Below are 21,694 nucleotides of genomic sequence, written 5' to 3'. Positions count from 1 at the left end.
AAACAAAATAAAAAAGGTAAATGCTGCTGTGGGCCCTTGAAACATTTCCTTTAGCTTCAACCCATCATCTAAGCAAACAAGATGTCAAAATCATTTGGACTTCTTATTTTAAGGCAGGGCAAACCTTTTAATTAAAAAAAGCTGAAATTGTTCCAAACCAATTCCAGAAATAGTGGGGAATTAGCTGATCACAATTATTTTACAGGTTGCCTCAGCTTTGTCAAATTGGCACTTTTTGGAGGATAATTTGTGACCAAGTTTACCCTGAAGGCTGTTGTGTTACTGTTGTCCTTAATTCAGCGTAGGGCTTTCTTCCAGCATTTGTCTGTTTAGAAGGGAATAATAAGGGTGTTTGTGCTTCTCTGTCCCTCTCAGTTGTACTTTACCTTGGACTTCTGGCACTGGTCAGTTCCCGTGGACTGATCCCCAGGAGTTTGCCAAAAGTAGGGAAGTAAAATTAAGCTGTAGTCAGTAACTTCAGTTTGCTGTAAAGAGAGTTTGTGTCTGCACTGGAAAACTTTTCACTCATGTGAGCTTACATCATGTGTGCTATGGGGCACCTCTACACTCAGTGACTGCAGCAGTGGTTTGGGTTGGAAGGGACCTTAAAAGTTCATCTCATTCCACCCCCTGCCATGGGCAGAGACACCTTCCACTAAAACAGGTTGCTCCAAGCCCTGTCCAGCCTGGCCTTGGATGCTTGCAGTGGTGGGGCAGCCACAGCTTCTCTGGGCAAGCTGTGCCTGGGCCTCACCATCCTCACAGGGAAGAATTTCTTCATAGTATCGGTTCTAAATCTGCCCACCTTCAGTTTAAAGCCTTCCTCTTCACCCTGTTCCTCCATGCCCTTGTCCAAAGTCCCTCTCCATCTCTCTTGGAGCCCCTTTAGGCACTGGAAGTTGCTCTAAGTCCTCTCTTGAGCATTCTCTTCTCCAGGCTGAACAAGACCAGGATCCTCGTTGTGGTATTTGTAGACCTTGTGAATAAAAGAAATAAACGCCTTTAGTGCTACCTCTTGATAGAATCTCAGTGGAAGTCACTGCTCATGAGAAGAAGCTGAGAAAAAGGCAAGGTGGGTTTGATAGCTCTACATAAGGAGAAAAATCTTCTTTACTCTTGCTGCTCAAGCTGCTTATGCAGCTCTGTCACTGCTGAGCTGTAAGGGAAAAAGAGCCTGCATTAAAAACCCTGGGATAATTAACAGCCCCATCACTCACACGGCTGCCATTTGGAAGCTGCTTTTGCTTTTTCCATTAAGTTGGTAAATTTTGCCAAAGTGTTTTTCTTCAGTGTTTTGGCACCCGGCCCTGCTCTCAGCTCTGATGGTGTTGGCTGTGAGAGGGGTCCAGGAGCAGGGCTGGGGCCAGCTGGATCCCGCACTGTGCATTCGTCTCCTTTATAGCCTGTGAGTGTCAGTGGAATGAAATTACGTGCTGGATTTTCCCCCAAGACTTATTCTCCTCATTGTGTCAATCAACAGGGAGTTTGGTTTGTGAAGGCACCCCTCAAAAAAACCAAAAGTGGACTTCAGTTCAGTGTGTTGTGAGCAGCAGTGGTTGTACAAATCTGATCCTCACCAGACCACAGGTTCTTAATGCTTGGGACTGCTGCTGGTGACCCCCTTCCCTGTCTTCCTGTGCTCTCATCAGGCAGTCGAGCCCAGCTGGTGATACCCAGTCAGGTCTTTGCTCCATGCACACATGGAATTGCATCCACATCTTAAAACTCTGTTGGAGGTGAGCACAGAAATTCGGGTTGTCTTGTGGATTGTAGCCTCTCTCATGCAAAAAAAATTAACTGCAGAGGTGGCCATGAAGAATCATCCTATTCTGCTTCCCTTCCTCCGCTCCCTGAAGGTACTGGGACAGCAGCTCTCCTTGGACTTGGCAGTGTCTTCAGCCTGACAGTTGTGTCTCAAGGGATGAAGTTGTCAGAAAAGAATCAAGGCTCCCCAGCTGGAGATCTCTGGAGCATGGTGAGGGTTTCCTGGTTAGGATATGGCTGGTTGTAGGACATGATGAAAGAACACCAGGATTGGGCTATTCCCGCCTGTTCTTTCATAAACTAAAGCAGTCCCAGAGCTCCTGAAATGTGCAGACCAGTGTCAGGGTGATGGAAACAGTAAAGGAGGACATGGATTGCTTCAGCTCACTTGTTTCCCAGTTGATGTGGGACTGCTCCAGTATTTTATCCCTTCAAGCCTTAAAATATTAGCTAATAGCTGGATTCCTTGGGTGGATTTTTACATTCAGGGCCAGGTTTCCCCACTGATGTAAATCACTGTGGCTTCATTTTAGCTGTGGGAAAGGGTCTCCTGCACAAGTGAGGATTGGCCCAGTGTAATACATCGTCTCAGAGGATGCTTTCTTGGGCTAAAGCTGAGAAGAGGCAGGAGAAGAGTGGTCTCTAACCCTGTTTGATATATGATTTGTGTGTCAGATTGTGAGAAATGAGCAAGCTGCACTTTGGTGTGGCTTTGCACAGCCCGGTGTTCACGCTGACTGGGCTGAAGTGGCGAACAACCTGTGGATATCCCACACTGCTGTCTCCTGGCTGAGGACTTTCTGTAGTTTACATTTCTGCCTGTTCCTCCAGCAGTCTCTGCTGATGAAGCTGTTAAATATCCTCTCTAGAAGATGAGGGAATTCAATCTTCCACTGACAACTTTAAGTGAGCCTAACCAAGGACTTTCCCATGTTTGTTAGTTGGCTACAAACCAAGGAGGCAGATGGGGGAAAAGGAGGGCTTTAGCTGCCTTTCTGGTACAAGTTTTTTTTCCCCTGAGCTGCTGTTTTCAATGGCACTTGAAGGCTTAAAGCTGAGCTAATGGAGAGGTTTGTCAAATTCCCTCTCAGGCATGAAAGGGTCTAAGGCAGGGTTGGAAGTCTGTGGATCTCCCATTTTATAACCTTTCCTGCCATACCAGGCCTGTGAGAAGGTCCTCAGTGGCTCAGCACAGGGTGCTGAGTGGTTAGAAGCTGCCCCCATCTTTGCATCTGGGTGTAAAATGAGAAGTAGATCCATATAGTAGATCCATTGCATGTTTAGGATATTGTTAAGCAGTAAAGCATTAGGACTCAGGATTTGTTTGCTGAGGTGACAGGGCACTGTGTGTCAGCCCATTTCCCACCCATGTCCCCACAGCCCTGCACGTGTACTCCTGGCAGGGCTTTTGGTCTCCCAGCTTTGAATGATTTCTCCGTCCTCTTGCATTTCTAGGTGGGGTGAGTGCCAAAGAGCAGCAGTAGCAAAGGCACTGATGACTCAGCAGTGATGACCCTGCCTCTCAAAACACTGGGCTGGTCCTGGTTCAAGGTTCCTAATACCATTGGGAAGCCTTTCCACTAAGTTCAGTGGGCTTTAGATGACTTTAAAGCAGACAAATAAGGTCTCAGCCTAAGTCTACTTCCTGGAGTCATGCTGACACTGTCACTGCCTTGGCTAGACTTGGGATCAAGGAGAAGACCTTTAACAGTGGAATTGGTTTTGTTACTACTATTGTAGAAACTCATTATTTTTTTTCTTCTCTTCCAATTTTAGGGGATTCTGCTTTTTCTGGACTATATTGTGTTTTACCTGGTTCCTGGGATTCACACAGGGAAATTCTGAAGGTAAATGACACTTTTTTTTTTTTTTTTTTCTTCTCTCCTCTTTCAACAAAAGTAAAAGCCAAGTGCTTTGGTACCAGTGTAGGATTATAACTTAACAATGTCTGAGCCCAGTGCACAGTTAGATGCATTTGTTGCTGACCATTGCAGTATGGATGATATAGATGGTGCAGTTAAGGCTGGCAAAAGAACCAGCTTCTCTACAGGTGATTACATGCCCCACAGAATTTTCAGAGTCTCATGGAACTGGTGCAAATGAAGCACTTTGTGTCTAAAATGTCACTGGCATCTACTTGCACTTGCCAGGACTTAACTGCTTTTAGAAAGTGCCCCTTGAGACTGGTGCTTTATGGAATTAAGTGCCTCTGGCAGACAGATATTTCCTTGACTTTGGTGCACCCCAGGCATGCCCCTGCCAGCATGGGGGATGTTATGCATATAGAAATTATGTGAGTTCTAAAGGTAAAAGCAAATTTAAGGGAGGAAAATCCCACAGGGTTGGTTGATAATAGAATGGCTATATCTGGTTCAATCCCTGTGCTGTAAGGGAATATTCTATAGAGAAGTGACACCTTCACTCTGTCCTTACACCCCTTCTCCAGGCATCACCTCCCTGGTGGTGCCAGGGACAGGACTAGGCTGGGGTACAATAATCAATGACCCTACAAGAGGAGATAAAAATCTTCAAAGTCAACAAAAGCACAAAAAAAATATTCATCTTTTACAGCTGATAGCAGGCGCTGAGCATCTGTGCAGTATCTGTTTGTAAAGGAGCCTTCTCTTCTTAAAATAGCAACACCTTTCATACATGAATGCTTTACATGGGTATTTGCTGGAAGTGAACAGCTTCCCCTGCCGTCAGCAGACAACACTAAGTGGACTAGCAGGCTCCAGGGCTCTCCCCTCAGTCTCCAAAACATGAAGGAAAAATAGAAATTTGGTCAACACTCAGATGTCAGCCAGCCCATGGAGCACTTTTTACAGGGGGGGAATAGATCCCTGCCATCAGCAATTTTGAAAAATGTAATATTTTCCAAATTCTGCCTCCATGCAAAGGAGGTGAACATCTGGCTGAATTACTTAGTCAAGCAGTTTTCAGAGCAAGTTTTATGTCAGCTCGTAAAGAGGCAGAACAAATATTGTGTCTTGGCATCTCCCTTTTCAAGTGGATTATAATATGCTGTTTAGATTCACCTCTATCCATCATTTTACTCCTGTGATAATTATGGGATGGTGCCATGTCTTTTGTTACCATCAATCTAAAGCAAACTCTTTAATTTCACTCTTATTGTGTTTACCTTGGTGTAGTCAATAATTCCTCTCTGAGATACTGTCTCTGTGATAAAAGAATTTTTAAAAACTTGCCTGGTTTTCACACAATGAGAGAGAGGATTTCCTTCTGGGCACCAGAAAATAAAACCTTCCAAGGAAGTGAAGGCTGTATGTAAACATTGGTGACTTGAGGCTGTGTTATCACCCAGGATTTTCAAACATGAGAGTCAGAAGTAGTAAGAATTTGATCATAGGTCAGTGTGAGGATGAAAATAAGCCAATGCTGTGGGCTTTTGAAAACACTGTGGCTGTTACTCTAAGGATTAGAAGTCTTCCTGTACACTGGAAAATCAGGGAACACAGAGGATGATCTTTCCATAAGTGTTACAAATCCAAAAGATTTGTGAGGTGAGTTCATTTGCTGTGCACTGACTAACTTTTGGAAATGCTGCACTTACTCAACACAGTTTTATCTGTGGGTATCACACCTTGGCTGCTGGAATCTGGGAAAGCTGCATGTTATTTCTCTCCTGTCTTTTGGCTTCTTTCTCTTATACAGCTTTTTGTGTGGAGAAAGGGGGAGGGAAAGAAAGAGATGGAAAGGAGAACAATAAAATATTTTTTCCCCTTTTTCAGAGATGATCATGTGGTTGTTCAAGAATCTCTGTGTATCTCACTTCAGGCACAGAGTCTGATAGAACAGTTTTTCCCAGTTGCTCAAATGTTGCTAACAGGAATGTTGTTACTAGCTTTGAGGCACCTGGGATCAGGGAGATGTATGTGAATGCTCTTTTCAAATAATGTGTTTTGATGGAAAAATCCGCAGAGGAAAAAATTTGAAGGGGAAAAAATCCTCTGCTAAACTTGGAGCTTCTTCAGGAAGTCAGAATTACCTTGTGTTTTACGTTAGTTGATGACATCCCATATCCCAGGAGATGTGCCCCAGCAGCCCGGGACAGCTGGATGGGCTGGAGAGGCAGATGGGCTGGGTGCACAGGAGTGCTGAGCTCTGTGCCTGGACCTAGTGCTGGAAAGTCCACATACGTGTCCTGCATGAGGACTCTTTAATCAGATTTTGCATAGGCATCCAGAGTTTGGCTCCACCTTAGCGGGTTTTGAGGGAGAGGAGTGTTTGGGTTGTGCTTTTTTCCTGAAGCACTCCTGGATGCCGTTGCTAACGAGGCACTTGTATTGGTATTGCAAACAGCAGTGGCATCCTCTGAGCAGGGAAACGTCCTTAGGTCCTTGCAGAGCAGCTACCAAATAAATAACTCCTGGAGTGTGCAGCATCTCCAGCAGAGACAACCCCTGTCTGTCTCTGAGAACCTAAAAATACATGTAGAAATTGGAAGCTGGAGTCTAGCTCCTCACTTAAGTGGTAAATTTATTTCCTTAGGGATAAATCCTGATGCCTTTGAAGTCTGTGGCAAGGGTCCCACTTCACTAAAGCCAGGCTTTGGCCTTTGCTGTTTCATAGGCTCTGGAGATTATCCAGAATGAAGACACTGCCATGATTCCTCTGTTCAGTAAAGAGAGGGGAAGGCTGAGAGACAGCCCTGTTGGACAATATGGAATAAAAACAGTGGGGGACCAAGGATTTCAGAGTATGGGAGAAATACTATCATTAACACTTGAACATGCTGTGCAGTAAATTACCCCTCTGCACAGAGTGGGAACATTTCCATCCTTTTCTCCATCTGACGCACCTTCTCCAGGGTAGTGTCTGCTAGAAAATGAGTCAAGCTGCTTTAAAAAAGGAAGGTGGGAATAAAGCTAAACTCAGGCCAAGTAAATATTGATTGACTCGTTCTTACGCACAAAAATGGCCAAAGTTTTTGCCAAAGTCAAGGAACAGAGGTTTTCTCATCATTCTCCTCCCTTCCTGGCCAGCAACATTACAGGTCTCAGACTGCTTGAGTCTACAGCCCTTCTGGCCAACACCAACGGGCTCTGTAAGTGCCTGTCCTCCAAATATTGTGTTCTGTGCTGAATGTTTAATAGTTAAGGGTGAAAGCAGCTGAATACCAAGGCACCTTTAGAAAATTAGCTCATTTTTTTTTTTTCTTTGGAGAACTGTTGATTTACTTTTAATCTAGGAAAGTTGCAATCCCATGGTGTTAACCATGATTGGCACCACCACCTTTCTGAGTGTTAAAATCTTGCCTTGCAACATCAGCATTTGGGTTGTACAGCCCAGACTGGCTTCCCCTAAGAGCACTGGAACAGGAGCATTGTTTGGTCAAGAAGTAATGGGGATTGCATTTGGGCAGGAAGAGGGAAGGAAGTGCAGTTATCCTAGCTCACTGTCAACAGTGATAATGTCATGGGAATCATGATCACCTTCATAGGATCATTTGGGTTGGAAAACCCTTACAAATGATCAAATCCAGCCATTAACCCAGGACTGCCAAGCCCACCACTAAACCATTAGATGTCCCCCAGTGCCACATCTAATGTTTTTTGAGTACTTCATGGATAGTGACTCCACCACTTCCCTGGGCAGCTTGTTCCAATGCTTTACAAGCCTTTTGGTGAAGAAGCCTTTCCTACTCTTCATTCTAACACCTCCTTCCCCCCACTCCCAGCACAACTTGAGGTCATTTCCTCTCATCCTGTTGCTTGTTACTTGGGAGCAGAACCTGACCCCCACCTGACTACATCCTCCTGTCAGGGAGTTGTAGAGAGTGAGAAGTTCTCCCCTGAGCCTCCTTTTTCTCCAGGCTGAGCTCCTGTAGCTGCTCAACAGAAGACCTTTTTCAGGTCTGGGCACATTTACTTTTGCACCTTCACTCCTGTAGACCTCAGCATCTTCTCCAATTAAGTACTTCAGCTGAGGTTGCTGCCAGCTGGCCCCAGTTTGTGTTGCTGTTGCCTGCTAATCTGAGCTGTGAATGGCTTCTGATAGACCTCAGGGACAGACAGGAGGGGATTCTGCTCATCTGTCCATTGCAGGTTCCTGCTGGAGTTGGTGGAGAAAAGTCCTCTGGGCATCAATCTCTCTCCTCCTGTCTTGAACAAGGCACCTGGCTCCTAGGTGACATTATACAGGAGGCTAATCTTACCTGCACTACTCAGTGGCTGCCATAACCAATTTCTGAGCTCTTCACAAACCAAGTCTGGTTCCAGCCTATTAAAATAATTTAATGCTGTAAGATGATCTTCTGGGAAAAAAAGTACTGCGGTTGAGAACCTTGAGCAGTTCACTGAAATCTGGGTGCAATTCTTTCACACTGGGAGGCACCTTCGCTTCCCTAGACTTTCCAAAGATTGAAAGCTGCTCCTTGCTAGCTTGAAGAGAGACAGATACAAAGCTTTTGCTCCCTTTGGAAGTTTTGTTACTTGCCCTCTGGGGATATAAAATTTTGCAATCCCAGCTCAATCTGTTGTTCAAATTCCTTTCCAGCTATGTGCTCAGTACTCAGAATTAAATCCCAGGAAGTGGACTAGTGGTGCCTAGTGGGAAATTTCCTTTTAGTGAGCTCAGTTCCCTCCAGAACATCTGAGCTGGTCCCTGGTGGGACAGGAAAACCACCAGATGTACCATGGAGCTGACGCATTTTGGCAATTGCTGGTAATCATGTTGAGCATGCCCTTGCTCCTCACGTGATGCGAGAAGAGCTGGGAGTTCTCCATGCTGGTTATTTGAATATATATGTGAGAGGGTGGGATTATATATGTGAGTTGGGATTTCCTGTATCCTGTTGCCTTTATGCATGGATTGGTTTGACCTCCCTCCACACCCATTCAGCCCTTGGGTTGCCCAGCACCTCACATAATCTTTGTGCTTCCCTTTCAGATGTGGATGTTCTTCAAAGACTGGGCCTGTCAGGGAAAAGGCCATCGAGTGGATGGTCCTCCTCACGTACAGTTCCTCAAGGAGTCATTCCTTTCAAATCAGGGGTCATCTTCACTCAGCGAGCACGTGTCGAAGCACCGCTCAGCACCCTCCTCCCTGCAGGCTCCAGCTCTGACCTGCTGCTGGTGCTGAGCCTCTGCTCCCACCGCATCAACAATGCTTTTCTTTTTGCTGTCAAGAGCAAAAAGAAAAAACTGCAGCTAGGGGTCCAGTTTGTGCCTGGGCAGATCATCGTGTATGTGGGCCACAAGCGCTCTGTATATTTTGATTACAATGTCCACGATGGCCAGTGGCACAATATGGCCATCAACATTCGTGGCCAGACAGTCACTTTATTTACTTCTTGTGGGAAGCACAGAGTACATGCGGATTTGCATTTTAAAAAGGACGAGGCATTGGATCCACATGGATCTTTCCTCTTTGGGAAGATAAGCCAGCACTCCGTGCAGTTTGAAGGAGCCATCTGCCAGTTTGATATTTATCCTTCTGCCAAGGCAGCTCATCATTACTGTAAATACCTGAAAAAACAGTGCAGGCAAGCAGATACCTACCGGCCCAACTTGCCCCCACTCATCCCCCTCCTGCCCAGGGATCCCAGTGCCTCCCCCAGTACCCCACAGCCTACGGAGCCCTCTCTGCAGGGTCTGAAAAACCTGACCACTGCTGCCCCAAACTTGGAGTTTGGCAGGGTCACTGCACCCCTCAAGATGAGGGGTGCAGGTGCAACAACCGTCACATTGCTGTCAACCCCACCATCACTGCTGAGACTGACTACCAAAGCCACCAAGATCACAGTGGCCCCACCTGTTCTGTCAAGTGCCAAATCACAGGTACCCACCCGCTCGCTCCCTTGGGGCACGGGGACGACCCTCAGGGTGTCTCGGCCCACTCCTAGCACGCCCAGGGAGAAAACTCCCCTTCCCACTGCCAAGAGGGTCCCACCAACAAGCCAGAGCCTGGTCACAGCCAGCAGGAAGGAATCCAAGCAAGAGACCAAAAAGAAGATCAACCAAAAGCCAACCATTGAGCCCCCTGAAGCCCCCAGTACTGTAAAGCCAATGAGGAGGGTGACTGATAACACAACGAGCAACGTCCACCTTGTTACCCTAAAGCAAACCCTGCAGAACTCAAGCCGTGGGCCCATTCCAAAGAAGCATATGCCGTCCCCCACCAGGAGAGTGGATCCCAGTATCATCCCTCTGGTGTACACCAAACCACACCTGGGGTCTGCCTGGCCTGGCTCCAGAGCCAGGGCACAGGCCTTCAACCTCACAACCCCGGCTGCCATGGATGGCTATCAAATCTTTGACCCTTTGGGACCCACTCCATTTCCATTTTTACTGGGATATCCAGGAGTGAAAGGAGAGAGAGGACCTCAGGTATGTTCAGGCTCTTCATGTTAGCTATTCCCAGTCACAGCTCAGCTCAAGGGCTGGCAGACCACAACCTCCAAGGGTTTCTATGAAGCTTATCCAAGTGTGGCAGCCAAGCACCACTGCATTCCTGATCGTCACGATTTTAGCATAAATCTCACTTTGAACCTGAGTGTTCCGTGATGGTGGATGCCATTAAACATTTGTGGTTAAAGTTGCTGCTTAATGTTAGATTTAGAAAAAGAAAGGGGGAAAAAAAGAGAAATCCCACTTTCTTTTCCTTTCAATTACTAGCTAAAGTGTTAATGGCCGGGTTGGGGCTATCTTCCACCCCCTGGTTTATCTCTGGTCATCTTCCATAGAAAACCCAGATGCCTTAAGAACATGCCTCAAGTTAGCTATTTCTTGACACTAGTTATTAGTTTGGTTTGTATCTGATACTCACAGATCCAGAAAAGTGCCCTGCTTCAGCAAATGCAAGTGCAGAGATGGCTTCAGGATTTATTTTTTTTAAACAAACTCTCATCTATTTTTATGGTATAATTTTTGCTTGGGTGTTTAGTTCTGTTTTTTATTTCTCATAGCCTGCACTTAAAACATGCAAAAAGTTTCCTTTATAAATTTAACTACTGCATTCCACATAAAATAACCCATTTCAGGTTGTGTATCTTGGCCACTGTAAAAGCATACACACGTTTTGTAATGCTAAAAGCACTCAGGCCCCACTAATTATCTGCTGGCTGTTCTTTTTTTTTTTTTTTTTTTCCAGATTTGAGAATGCAAACATGATCTTTAAACTGGCCAACTTTTAGGGGGATTTGGTGTTCCAGCCCAAACTGTCAATAGGACAGAGGGGTTGTGCATGTAAAAGAAGTTTCTCCCAGACAGAGCCTTTGGTTGCCAAGATCCAGCCTAGAGTGAATTTTTACAGCTGACTTCTTAAAATAGTGAAAGAAGTGTTTACAATGGAAATATTGAGGCTGGCATAAGGAATGACCAGCACTTTTCTCCACAGAGCTACTCCTTGGTGCAAGTAACACCTAAAGTGGAATGGTTGGTCTCCCCAAGTCCTCAATGGGAACTTAGCAGTTTGTTTTTCCTCCTGTCCCATCTCGAAGCTGGGTGGTGATTTCTCTCCCTGTACTTTGGGTATAGAGTCACCCAGGGTGGTGTTTTGTTCCCAGGTTCCTGCCCCTGGGAGAGGTGAAGGTGCTGCCTGGGCAGGGGTTGAGTGTGGGCTACAGGCGCCCAACCCTGATGGAGTCTTGGTTGGTGCTTGGAGAAGTTTTGATAAATCCCTGAGTAGATAGAACAAGCTCCAGCAATCTGGTCTTTGGGCAGGCTTCTGTGTTTTGTGGAGAGTCATTTCAGGCACATTTCCAAGAGAAGAAATTCAGTAGTTGTGCATTTCCCTTAAAACATCACTTAGCTGTAAGGGTGAATCTGGGTGGCTGCTCCAAGCCCATCAAAATCCTGACCTCTGCCACTTTCTTGCTCTTCAAGTGTCATGAGGGTGACCAAGCTCTAAGCCCCTGCAATGTAAAGAGCTTATTACAGAACTGGAGTGGAAAATCCTTCTCAGGCTTGTGAATCATAACAAAGAAATGGATTCAGGCTGTGGAAGGCTGAGGGAAGAGATGGCAGGATTTTTCCATTCTGTCTGAGAACAACTGGAGTCCTGAATTGAGGGAAAGGAGAACTTTCTGAGGCTCTGTCTGGCCTTATTCTCTTTGACTGCTGGAAACAAACTGCTTGGGGAGGGAAAGGTTATGTCTTGGCTGGAGCTGGCTGCCACATGATGCTCGATAGCTCCTGTGACTCACTTGGAGATCTCTGTACCATGCTTCCTTGGATGTCTCTGACGTGGGAAGGAGAAGAGGAGAAAAGATCGGAATGGGGATGACATGTTGAGAAATTAATGCAGTACTTCCATGGCCAGATGAGCGTGTTTCAGAACAAGTGCTGATAAATGTTCTGGGCTTGAGTAATTACCTGGTGCTACCCTCGTGCTGCAGGGCAGGCATTTCTGATGAGGTCAGTGATATGCCAGCCTGGCACTTGGCCTGGCCAGGGCAGGTTGGGGGCTGGAAATGTCATCCACTGTCCGGCACACAGAGGGAAGGATAAGGTGATTAATTAGTTTTCCCAGTTGTTGCCTGATACAAGGTCTCTTCAAGAAGATTGTCACCCTGGGCAGGGAGGTGTGTGGGTGGGGAACTGCCTTCTGCCTGTTCAGCAAGGACCGGGGCCACCTTGGCTATGATTTCTGGGCAGACTGGCAGCCACAGAACCATCCACCTAGAGAGAAAGGACTATTGTTCATCCTGATCATCTCAACGTCAGAATGGAAATGGCAGCCCTGGTGTGAGGCAGTGATGACTCAGGATCTGTGGTGTCTGCAGTTGTGGCTTTGTAAATTCTACTAAAACAACCAATGGAATAATCTTAGTGGTGCAGAAAGGCCCCATCCAACAGTAGAAGAAAGGTTTGATGGTTAGAGGAGTGGGAGCAAAGGACTGAAAGGATTTATTTAGGAATAAAATTCAGCGCCGTCCATGTATTAATCTGTCCTGAAGGACTACCTGGGTGCTGTGCAAAAGGAAGTGGAGACACTGCATTCCACATGCAACTCATGGCAGAGCATTAATTCTTCAGGAATGCTGGATTTGCTGAGCAGCTAGAGGAGGGAGTGCAATATGTTCTTAAAAAAGAAAAACTTCTTGGGAACCATTAATAACCACAAGCATTTGGGATCTCAGCTCTTTGGTTTTTCTGGAGGGGAGAAACAACAAAAGGAACACCCAGACATCATACGAGGTCAGTAACACAGCACTGACTCAGCAGCTGGCAAAGGTCCCTCTGAATCATCCCCACTGCCCAAAGCACCTCCAGCCAGCCTTGCTCCAGAGCTCCAGGCCCTGCAGCATGACCCCAGCACATGGCTGGAAGTAGCCTAAAACCACCCCCCCAAAAGAAAAATGCATACTGAAAAATAGTATCTGTTGTGAGCATGTCAAACTCTTGAACTAGGGCTGTGGTGTGATGAATATTTGAATCTTCCAGTGGATGGGATGTCATTTGCTTGTCTAGACCAGCAGCAGATTTGGCAGGGAGATTTGGAGGGGCTACTGTAGCCTCTCCCCTGCCCACCAGCACCACCTGCCAGGTACAGCTGTGGCAAACCCCTTGCCCTGGCGTGACTGGGTCTAGCACAGTGTACCCCAAGTGAGACCTTTCTCCTCCCATATAAAGCTGCAATTCCATAGCTTTTTGATCCCTACAGACAAGCCTGTATTGACTCTTGATGAGTCTGAGGGTTATTTTTAGAGCAAGAAAACCACCCCTTATGCTGAATGTGCAGAGAAGCAGGCTGAGTTCACTGAGAGGCTGCGGAAGCACTGAGTAACATAAGAGGAGCAGGGAGTGTGTTTCAAGGACATCCCGAATATCCAGTCAGAGGACAGGGGGGCTAGCAGCCCTCAGTTCCATCTGCATGTCCAGGGCCAGAAGCCCCAAGTCAGAGCCAGTGGTGGTGCCTGGCAGGCAGCTCCCTCTCCTGCCCTCTTTCCCTGTCTCCCTCTCTGCGAGGCACATGTGTTTCCGAGCGCGTCCCCAGTCTAGACTGCTCCAGCTGCCATCCTCCGCACGAGCAGTTTGTCTTGGAGCCCAGCTCCTTCCCTAAAGAAGCAATCCCAGCCAATTCAATCAGTGGGCAGGGAAGAGAGGTGACTGGAAACGCCGATAAAATATATGAAGTGCCTGTTTCCAGTCCTCCTCGCACCAGAAAAGGCTGTTTGAGCTGCCAGTTCGTGATAAATTAAGGAACACACAGTGTGTTTGAATATCTATTAATGAATGAGTCACATTAATAATAAAAAAAAAAAGGGAGACTGCATGCTTTGTATGATGCATGGGAAAAGTTTTATCCTTGCTCACACAGTTGGATCAAACTTTTTTGGTGATTTAACCGGAAAGATCCCTGAAGGGAAAACTTGCAGGCAAATGACCGAGCATCAGAAAGGTCTATTTGTGTAAAATAAAGGTAATTTCAAAGAGAGATAGTTGATTGTGTGTTTGAGATAAATGTGCTGCAAAGGATCTAGGATTGTACAAATATATGCAAGTATTTTTATAAATCTTTAAAAATAGAAAGTGAGTTGTAGAGTAGGTGATCCCTCTATTCCTTCCCAGCCTTTCAGGCTGCATTCCAAGGTCTGGGATTGCTCCAGTGTCTGAAGTACCCCCTGCAGAGCTTGTTCCTGAAATGTCCTCATAGAAAAGTTGCTTTCATCAAGCTGGAACACTCCTATTTTGTTGTGTATTGTGCTGCTACTCTGGGAGGATCCCAGTTGTGGAAAAGGACCTTTGTGTGATAGGTGTTGCACAGACCCAGAACAACATCTGTGCCTAGTGCGGAAATCGTGTTACAAGGCTGGCTCTCCACCAGCAGCTCGGCTCCTGCCAAAATTATGAGGACTTTTTGTTTTTAGACTGGTTGAAACCCAGACGTGTCCAAATTTTAATATGATAAGCCTGCCTTGGAGAAGAAAGTAACCAAAGTGTTGGGAGTTCCCCCCCGCCCCCCTGAAATTCTAGCTTTGTTTTAGGCAGTTCTTAGAGCCATGAAGTGCCTGGCAATGACGGGGAGGTGAGGAGGGGTTGGCAGGCTGTTGAAGATGAGGGTTTTTTTCTCTTCCTCTTCTCTTCTCCTAAGCAGGGAATTTTGAATTCCAGTGCTGTCCCTGTAGCTGCTCAGTCCTTCCTTGCTGGTGCTTCCCAGACGTTCAAGGCTAAAGGGTAGATTTGTGCCAGCGGCCTTTTTTCCTGTGGGAATATTTCTTCTTGGAAGAAAACAGTTCAGGTCCTTTATCTGCAGGGGTAATATCACTCACTGCTCAGAACCTGGTGGCAATGTGGGGAGAAGCTTTCGATGTGGTTTCTGAACTCCCTTTTAAGTTGGCTTTTACCACAGGCACTAGCACCTGAGAAAGAAGAACGTTCTCTCTCCTCAGTCCTAGCAGTGTTTTGCACTTCTAAAACACACTTTTCTGGGACACAGGAGAACTGTGCCACTAGTGTCTGGGCAGAAATACATTAGGAAGACCCTAAAGTATGTCCATCTGTCAGTGTGCACTGGAATATGAGCTTAATAGTTTCCTGGAAACTTTCAGCTCTTTGCTGCCAGGCTGAGTACTCACTCTGGGGGGAACAATTACAGGAATCCTTTGCTATCTGACCAAGTTGATTCAGGAGTCGTTTCCCAATTTTCAGCACCAATTCCTGTACTCAGTATGCTTTCATTCAAGCCTTCCGCAGCAGGTTTGCCCTCGCTGAGTTTGGAGTGCAGAGGGCACCTTGCTCCCTGAAGCACTGCTGTGGCCAGAGGAAGCAGTGCGAGGGGGATCACAGTGTGGGAGAGACAGAGGTATAAATTAGCAGCAAGAGGAAATGATGAGATTTCCCTTGTCCTTGGAGTCCGATGTATTTCTCTTTTAGACAACTTAGTTTAATTTTCCATTTGCAATTTGAAGCTCAGAGGGCTAAGATAAAAAAACAGTCCCTTTTGCACCAGAAAGTTTCCCAGCAGCAGCTTAGAATAAATCCTGTAATCATTTGGTGGGATAGGTCGTTGTTCCTAATGCTACCGTGGGAAACTGAGAAGGGTTAAACTTTATTGTGGCTGCCATGAGCTGCTTCAGGAACTGTTCAGGCTGGTTAACAGCTCAGCTGTTTGGCTTGAGAAGAGAGAGAGCATCTGCTGCTGCTGAGTTTCTCCTTGATCTCTGATCTTGCTTTGTGTGACAACAGGGTGTGTGTTCTCTGCCATCAGTTTGCAGAAGGAGCAGGCAAGGAGCCAGAGAGACAAGAGCTGCAGTGCCAGGAGCAGTAGCTCACCACAGGAGGCCTCAGCTTTGCTGATCCCTGCGATGGGAGGGTAGGGCCGGAGCACTGATATCCTCATCCCACTGCCAGGAGCAGGAAATCTTCCTGCCCCTTGGAGCACTCACTCCTTGTGCTCCTGATGAAATTCCCCAGGCTACAGTGGAGAGGTCCCCGCAGGCTCGGTGTGATCTGAGTTGGGCGTGAGGGTGGAGGTGTCTCTGGTGCAGGCAGGGGCTGTGTAGGCATCACCCCCAAGCAGGCTCTTGGCACCTTGTTGATAGACATCTCCTGCTCTCCCTGTGGAGCCCTATGCCTGAAGTGGGACTTCATCCATCATTTGTAAGTAGTTGGGCCCTGATCCAGGCCCATTCTCCTCTGGCTGACTCTCCGGATGCACATTTTCCTTGAGTGTATTTCAGCTTTGCTCTCCCCAGGCAAAGCCAGTTGTGGGATGTGGGGCTCTTGTCCGAGAGCTTGAGCCTCTTGTCTGAGAACAGGGGCTGGGTGATACGGAGGCAGAGGCAAAACAAGTCACTAGGAAGGCACAGTCCACATCCCATCCAACCCAGCTACCAAGGAACTGAGAAATGTGAGAAGTACAAAGTGGCCTCACAGTGTGTCACTCCTCACCACTACCTGTGTCCATCCACTGCCCCAGTCCTCTTCCACCTTGACTGGCTTCAAATTTAGAAGTGGTCACACTCCTACCTTCTGCAGTTACTGTAGTGGCTGGCACCTTTTAGCCAGTCATCCCACAGTCACCTTTATCCCTCTTACTCTTCAAGAAAGGAAAAAGTAAGTCTGAAGGGATGCCAAATCAAAGCAAAGTGGCAGGGACTCCTGAACTGTGCACTGCTCTGTGCTTTTCCAGCTAGAAGCCTTTCTCTCAACTCCATATTCCCACTCCAGTGCCAGTATTAACTCTCTCCTTATTTTTGTGTTAGCTTCAGTCTGTTCTGAGCGGCCCACGTTTTTGGAGAAGGTTTTTGCTCAAGTGGCCAAGTACAATTGCAGCTGCTGTTAGCAGGAAGGTGGAAAAGGTCACCTCAATTCTGGTACATGGGGAATGCCATGCATCTGCTCTTTTACTTCTTCTAAGGGTGTAAATGGGGATGGGTTTTGATGGAGGAGAGGTTAAGGACTTGGATTAATCTCTGGTAAATTTTATTAAAACTGTTGCTGCCTGAGTTGCACTGGACTCGTGCACTGATAGTTATCATCCCAACTAGGGCAGGGGGATATTTTTAATAAAACGTGGGATTCTGGAGCACAATTATACATGAAGCTTAAAAAAACCCTACAATTACATGTCTATTTGCACAGCTGTATAATTGCATTATGCACGGGGCCCTGAGCTGGCACAGTGACAGGTTAAAACACTGGGATATTGCTAAAATGAGGGTCAGCTGTATCAATGGGGGTTGTTAATACAAAGACCAGTAATACTGTGTTAGCCAGCAATAAGCAACTGGCAGAGGGGTCAGATGAAGTGTCCCAGGCTATAGAGACTGGACATCTCCAGGGCAGGCAGGGCTGGGCAGCAGCAATGAGTCATATGGTGGCAGAAGACCATCCCTGTGTGTCTCAGTGAGGGGTATTAGCTGTTCTGTGCTCTGTAGGCTCTTTTAAAACAAGCCTTTTTGTTATCTTTACTACCGCTAGAACTATCTACAGGGATAAAAAGTTATGATTTATTTGTTGTGCTGATAAATTGATAGTACAGGGGACATTGGGCTTTGATTATGCCTTCCCTGATTTTTTTTCTACTGTGCTGAGTTTAGCTCTTAAAATAGATCATGTTTGTACAGCTTAATGTGCTGTTTACATGTGGGAAGGTTGTAATATCACTGGAGTATTTATCCATCAGTTACCTGTATGATTCAGGCAAGTTTTCTCTTTCCAAAATCTTTTCCTGGACATGAGATTCAGGGTAGGGATCTCCTGGATCAATTTTTTTTTCTTACTGAATCATGCCCTTGATGACTCCTGGGAACTGCACTCTAGAGATCATGAGCTTTTTTGCTCCTGCTCAGGGGTAGTACCAACCTGAGCAGCTCTGAGCAGCAGGGCCAGCCTGGCAGTGGGCTTTGCTCAGGGAGGAGATCCCACAGGGATGAGCCAGTGGGAAGGGAAAAAGGCCAGAATGTGGCCATGGGGCTCATCCTGCACCTGCTCTATGCACTGCACCCTCATCCCTGTGGAATGTTGTTCCTGGGACCTGTTCTCCCACCTGCCACGTAGTCAGAGAGCTCAGGCTGCCTTCCAAACATCCTTCAGTCAGCTGCTCTGGATGTCTCTCCCTGCTGAATGCAATGGAAACCTGTCTTTTGTAGCAAGTTACCAGAATATAAATCCTCTGGGAGACGCTTTAATTAGCAGTTATTCTTGTCAGACGTGTTTGGCTTGGGGGAAAAGAAGTTCTGAGGAGTTACTAGGAGTTGCAGATGGCCCTCTAGAAATCTGAATTCTCCAGCCCATTGAAAAAAAAGAATAAATAGATGAATAAATTCAAAGGAGTTCAAACCTCATTGGTTAAGTATTTTTTCCTAACCTGTTTCGGATCAGTGCACAGCTGGGCTCCTGATATCTCCACTTTGTTCCTACCCTCTTCCAAGAGCCCCCACTACTCTGATGCGTATAACTCGACCTTCCCTTTGCTATAGAACCGTATTTAAGAATTTCCAACGTTGACACCAATTTTATTGTGTTTTATATCCTGCTGCTCTAAAATATGAAGTGTAGGGTTATGATTATGTTGTAACTCATATAAGAACCTGCAATACCAAGAGCTGCACGTGTCCAGCTGATACAGATTAGAACACACAATGTGCTTCCCTTGCCAAGGTGCTAACACATAGCAGGAAAATCCAAAGCTGGGAGACAGTTGTGTTACCCTTGTGATACAGCACAGGTCCAGGAGAGGGGAAGCATGAGACACAGCTGTGATCCTGGGAATGCAGGCTGCAGCAGAAAGATGGGGATGCTCTGTCTCTATGGAAATATGTGCTCCTGCAGATGTTTTTGTACGTGGCTTTTTATCCCTTTATAGTAATAGCACAAACTGAAGGGAAATTTTGGCTGTGATGCTGTAATTGATCCTTCTCCCCAGGTCTTCTCCAACTGATTGTGTTATGGGTCTCTGTGAAGCACTGTCAGGAGCACCATACTGTTACAGAACCATCACTAATACCTATTTTTGTTCTTCTAGGGCCCACCAGGTCTGCCGGGCTTACCAGGACCCCCTGGCAAGAGAGGTTCTCGAGTAAGTGCTTCCAACCATTTGTATTTTAATCTGCCTGTCCTGTTGTTCCAAGGGCTGTTGTAGTTCCTGTGGCTGAGTAATGATTGCTTCAGGCCCCTCTCTGTTGAGATCTGGTCTCCTTCTCTCTCATTCCCTGTTGGAGGTTTTCAGGAGGCCACACTGGTGATTTGCAGCTTCCTTAAGCTAAGGTTTGGCATCAGCAAAGGCTGGGGACAGATGTTTCCACATGGCTGTCAGAAGAATGAGGTCTGTCTGTCTCATTTTGTTTCTAGTATCTGTTCCTTCTTGCAAACCCAGTGCTGAATATTAGCTTTGGCTGCTTTTTGTACTCCCCTTCACTCTCCCCAGCTTCACAAATTGTTTAGTTCAAGGTCCTTCATTAGTGGGACCATGGTCCAGGACCAAGGACTCAAACACACAGAGATATGAGGTATTTTGTTCCCCAGACTGAGACCTACTCTCCGACTCCTTTTCAATCTCTAAAGCAGAATGTCTTATCTGTTCAGGAATTCGCAATGGCTCTTGCAGAATTTCTTCCTTCCCGAATGAAATTCTGATGCAGATCTTTGAACATGGAGTGCTATGCTGAGGAAACATCTGGAGCTGAGTGCTGCAGCTAGCTGCGAGGAAAGCCTTCCGCGCTGGCCTAACTCTCCCAGGGCTGGGCAGAGTGCCTGACCTGGATACGGTGAAGTGCTGGCACTGTTCTCCTGCTAGTACGGTGCAGCTTTCCTGGAAGCACACTGTTGTCCCACAGGGTACAGCCATGGAGCCCCTTTCCTGAGCACTGGACTGGTGTGGGTTGGGAATCCAAAGGTGTGAGTGTCTGAGGCTGGAAAAAGGGGATATCTGGATCCGTGATCCAGGCAGCATCCTGGCCTGGCAGCAAAGGGAGATTTCCTCACACATACTTGGCTAAAACTCAACCCCGTGTAATGTCTTTAAAGAACAAGCTAGAGGCTGAGAGCTGGGAGGCTCGGCATTCCCCCGGGACACTTGTTAGAATCCTGTGAGATCTTGCAGTAGCCAGCAAAAATAAACTCATCTCCTTTCTCCAATGGTGAAATGCAGGTCTGCAGGACCCCTGGAGCCTGGGCCTGTGTGAACAGCCTTGAAAGTTGATTTGGGCTGTAAGTGAGCAGGATTAGGCAGCACCAGGCTCGTGTTTATAGATGGGACAATCTGTTCCACATTAGAGAAGTTTTTTAGTGAAGCATCAGCCCTGGTATCTTCTGTCAGAAGTGCCCAAGCAGTTCCCACATCAGTAGATTGCCCAGAGTTTGCATTTCTTGGCATCCCCATTAAAGCTGGTTCCTATCCCAGCTCATTGCTTATGAGGGGTGTTTGGTGTTACTGCTGGCAATCCTGTGGTTTGCAAACTAAACTCCAGGTCTGGAGTCCCCAGCTGCATTCCCTGCCTGCTGTATGAGTGACCAAATTTCAGCTCTACATCCCAATTCCACTTGAGTTTTTTTTGAAAGAAACAGCATCATGGAAGCTGTGTCATAATTGTCTGTTACTCCCCAGCTGTGGCATGCTCCATCCTATATTTAAGATGATCCTCTGAAAGACAATAAGCAACAGAGGGTTTCTGAGCTCAGTCCCTGCCAGAGGTGCTGAGAATTGGTCCAGGAAAGAGTTCCCAGTTAGGAAGTGCTCAGCACAGCTGAGCCTGGCTTGGCTCAGACATCTGCAAACAGGCTGTGCTAATTTTGGGAAGGGGCAGAAGGGTCACTCTGTGAATGTCTAGCCTGGAGCACTGGAGACAGGACTGCTCTGTGCCTAAATTGTTTTGACTTTGGGATGTGTTTCTCCTAGCAATTTTTTTATGTGTCTCTTTGGGGTTTAGGGATTTCATTGGAAAGTGGAGCTGCCAGGAACTAAGACAGGCTTAGGGGAATTCTTGCATCTTTTGCTTTTGTTGTGCTTGAACAACTTAAAAATAAATGTGCAACATTGCAGGGGTCATGTTCTACCTCTCCTCCAAAAAAGCAGCAGCAGAGTTCTTGCACCACCCCATGGATAAGCCATGAGGTGTCCCATCAAGCTCCAGGCCAAGTTTGGAGCTCCAGAGGAGAGGTGAACATCGCAGGCAACTTTTCAGTGCTGGATGCAGAGGAAAGGAAGGATCTTTTTGTCACCAAAGCAGTTTATGGCCTAATGCATGAGATTTAATTGCCCTTGCTGTAACTTGCATAATTTCTACGTTACTAATGTTTGTACAGTTACCTACAACAGGTAGTTACTTACAACAGGTAGTACAACAGTGCATTTGAAAATCCAGTAGCAGCATTTGACTTGTGACTTTCTGTAGCTGTGAAGTTGCCCCATGCTGATGTGTAGTGCAGAATTTCCACTCCATATTGTCTCCTCCCTTTTTTCCCCCCATGTTGGTCAGGGTAAAATGAAATCTCTGATTAGCCTTTGCCTTGAGGGTGAG

The 21,694-nt window shown here is 46.6% G+C and overlaps 1 protein-coding gene across 5 annotated transcripts in view; it reads left to right on the top strand.

The window, feature by feature from the left end:
• LOC125336677 (collagen alpha-1(XXVII) chain B-like) overlaps positions 1–21,694 on the top strand; it is a 146,887-nt gene that overhangs the window by 8,813 nt on the left and 116,380 nt on the right. For all 5 annotated transcript variants that reach the window (XM_048325571.1, XM_048325570.1, XM_048325568.1 and 2 more), the window contains 3 exons: positions 3,541–3,611; positions 8,677–10,115; positions 19,201–19,254. In XM_048325571.1, the coding sequence (XP_048181528.1) occupies positions 3,541–3,611; positions 8,677–10,115; positions 19,201–19,254 (1,564 nt within the window). The remainder of the gene's footprint in view (positions 1–3,540; positions 3,612–8,676; positions 10,116–19,200; positions 19,255–21,694) is intronic.

This window comes from Corvus hawaiiensis, chromosome 21 (genome assembly GCF_020740725.1).
Source record: "Corvus hawaiiensis isolate bCorHaw1 chromosome 21, bCorHaw1.pri.cur, whole genome shotgun sequence".
NCBI classification, from domain to species: domain Eukaryota; kingdom Metazoa; phylum Chordata; class Aves; order Passeriformes; family Corvidae; genus Corvus; species Corvus hawaiiensis.
The sequence above is the reverse complement of the archived record's forward strand: the minus strand, read 5'-3'. Positions and strand labels throughout refer to the sequence as shown.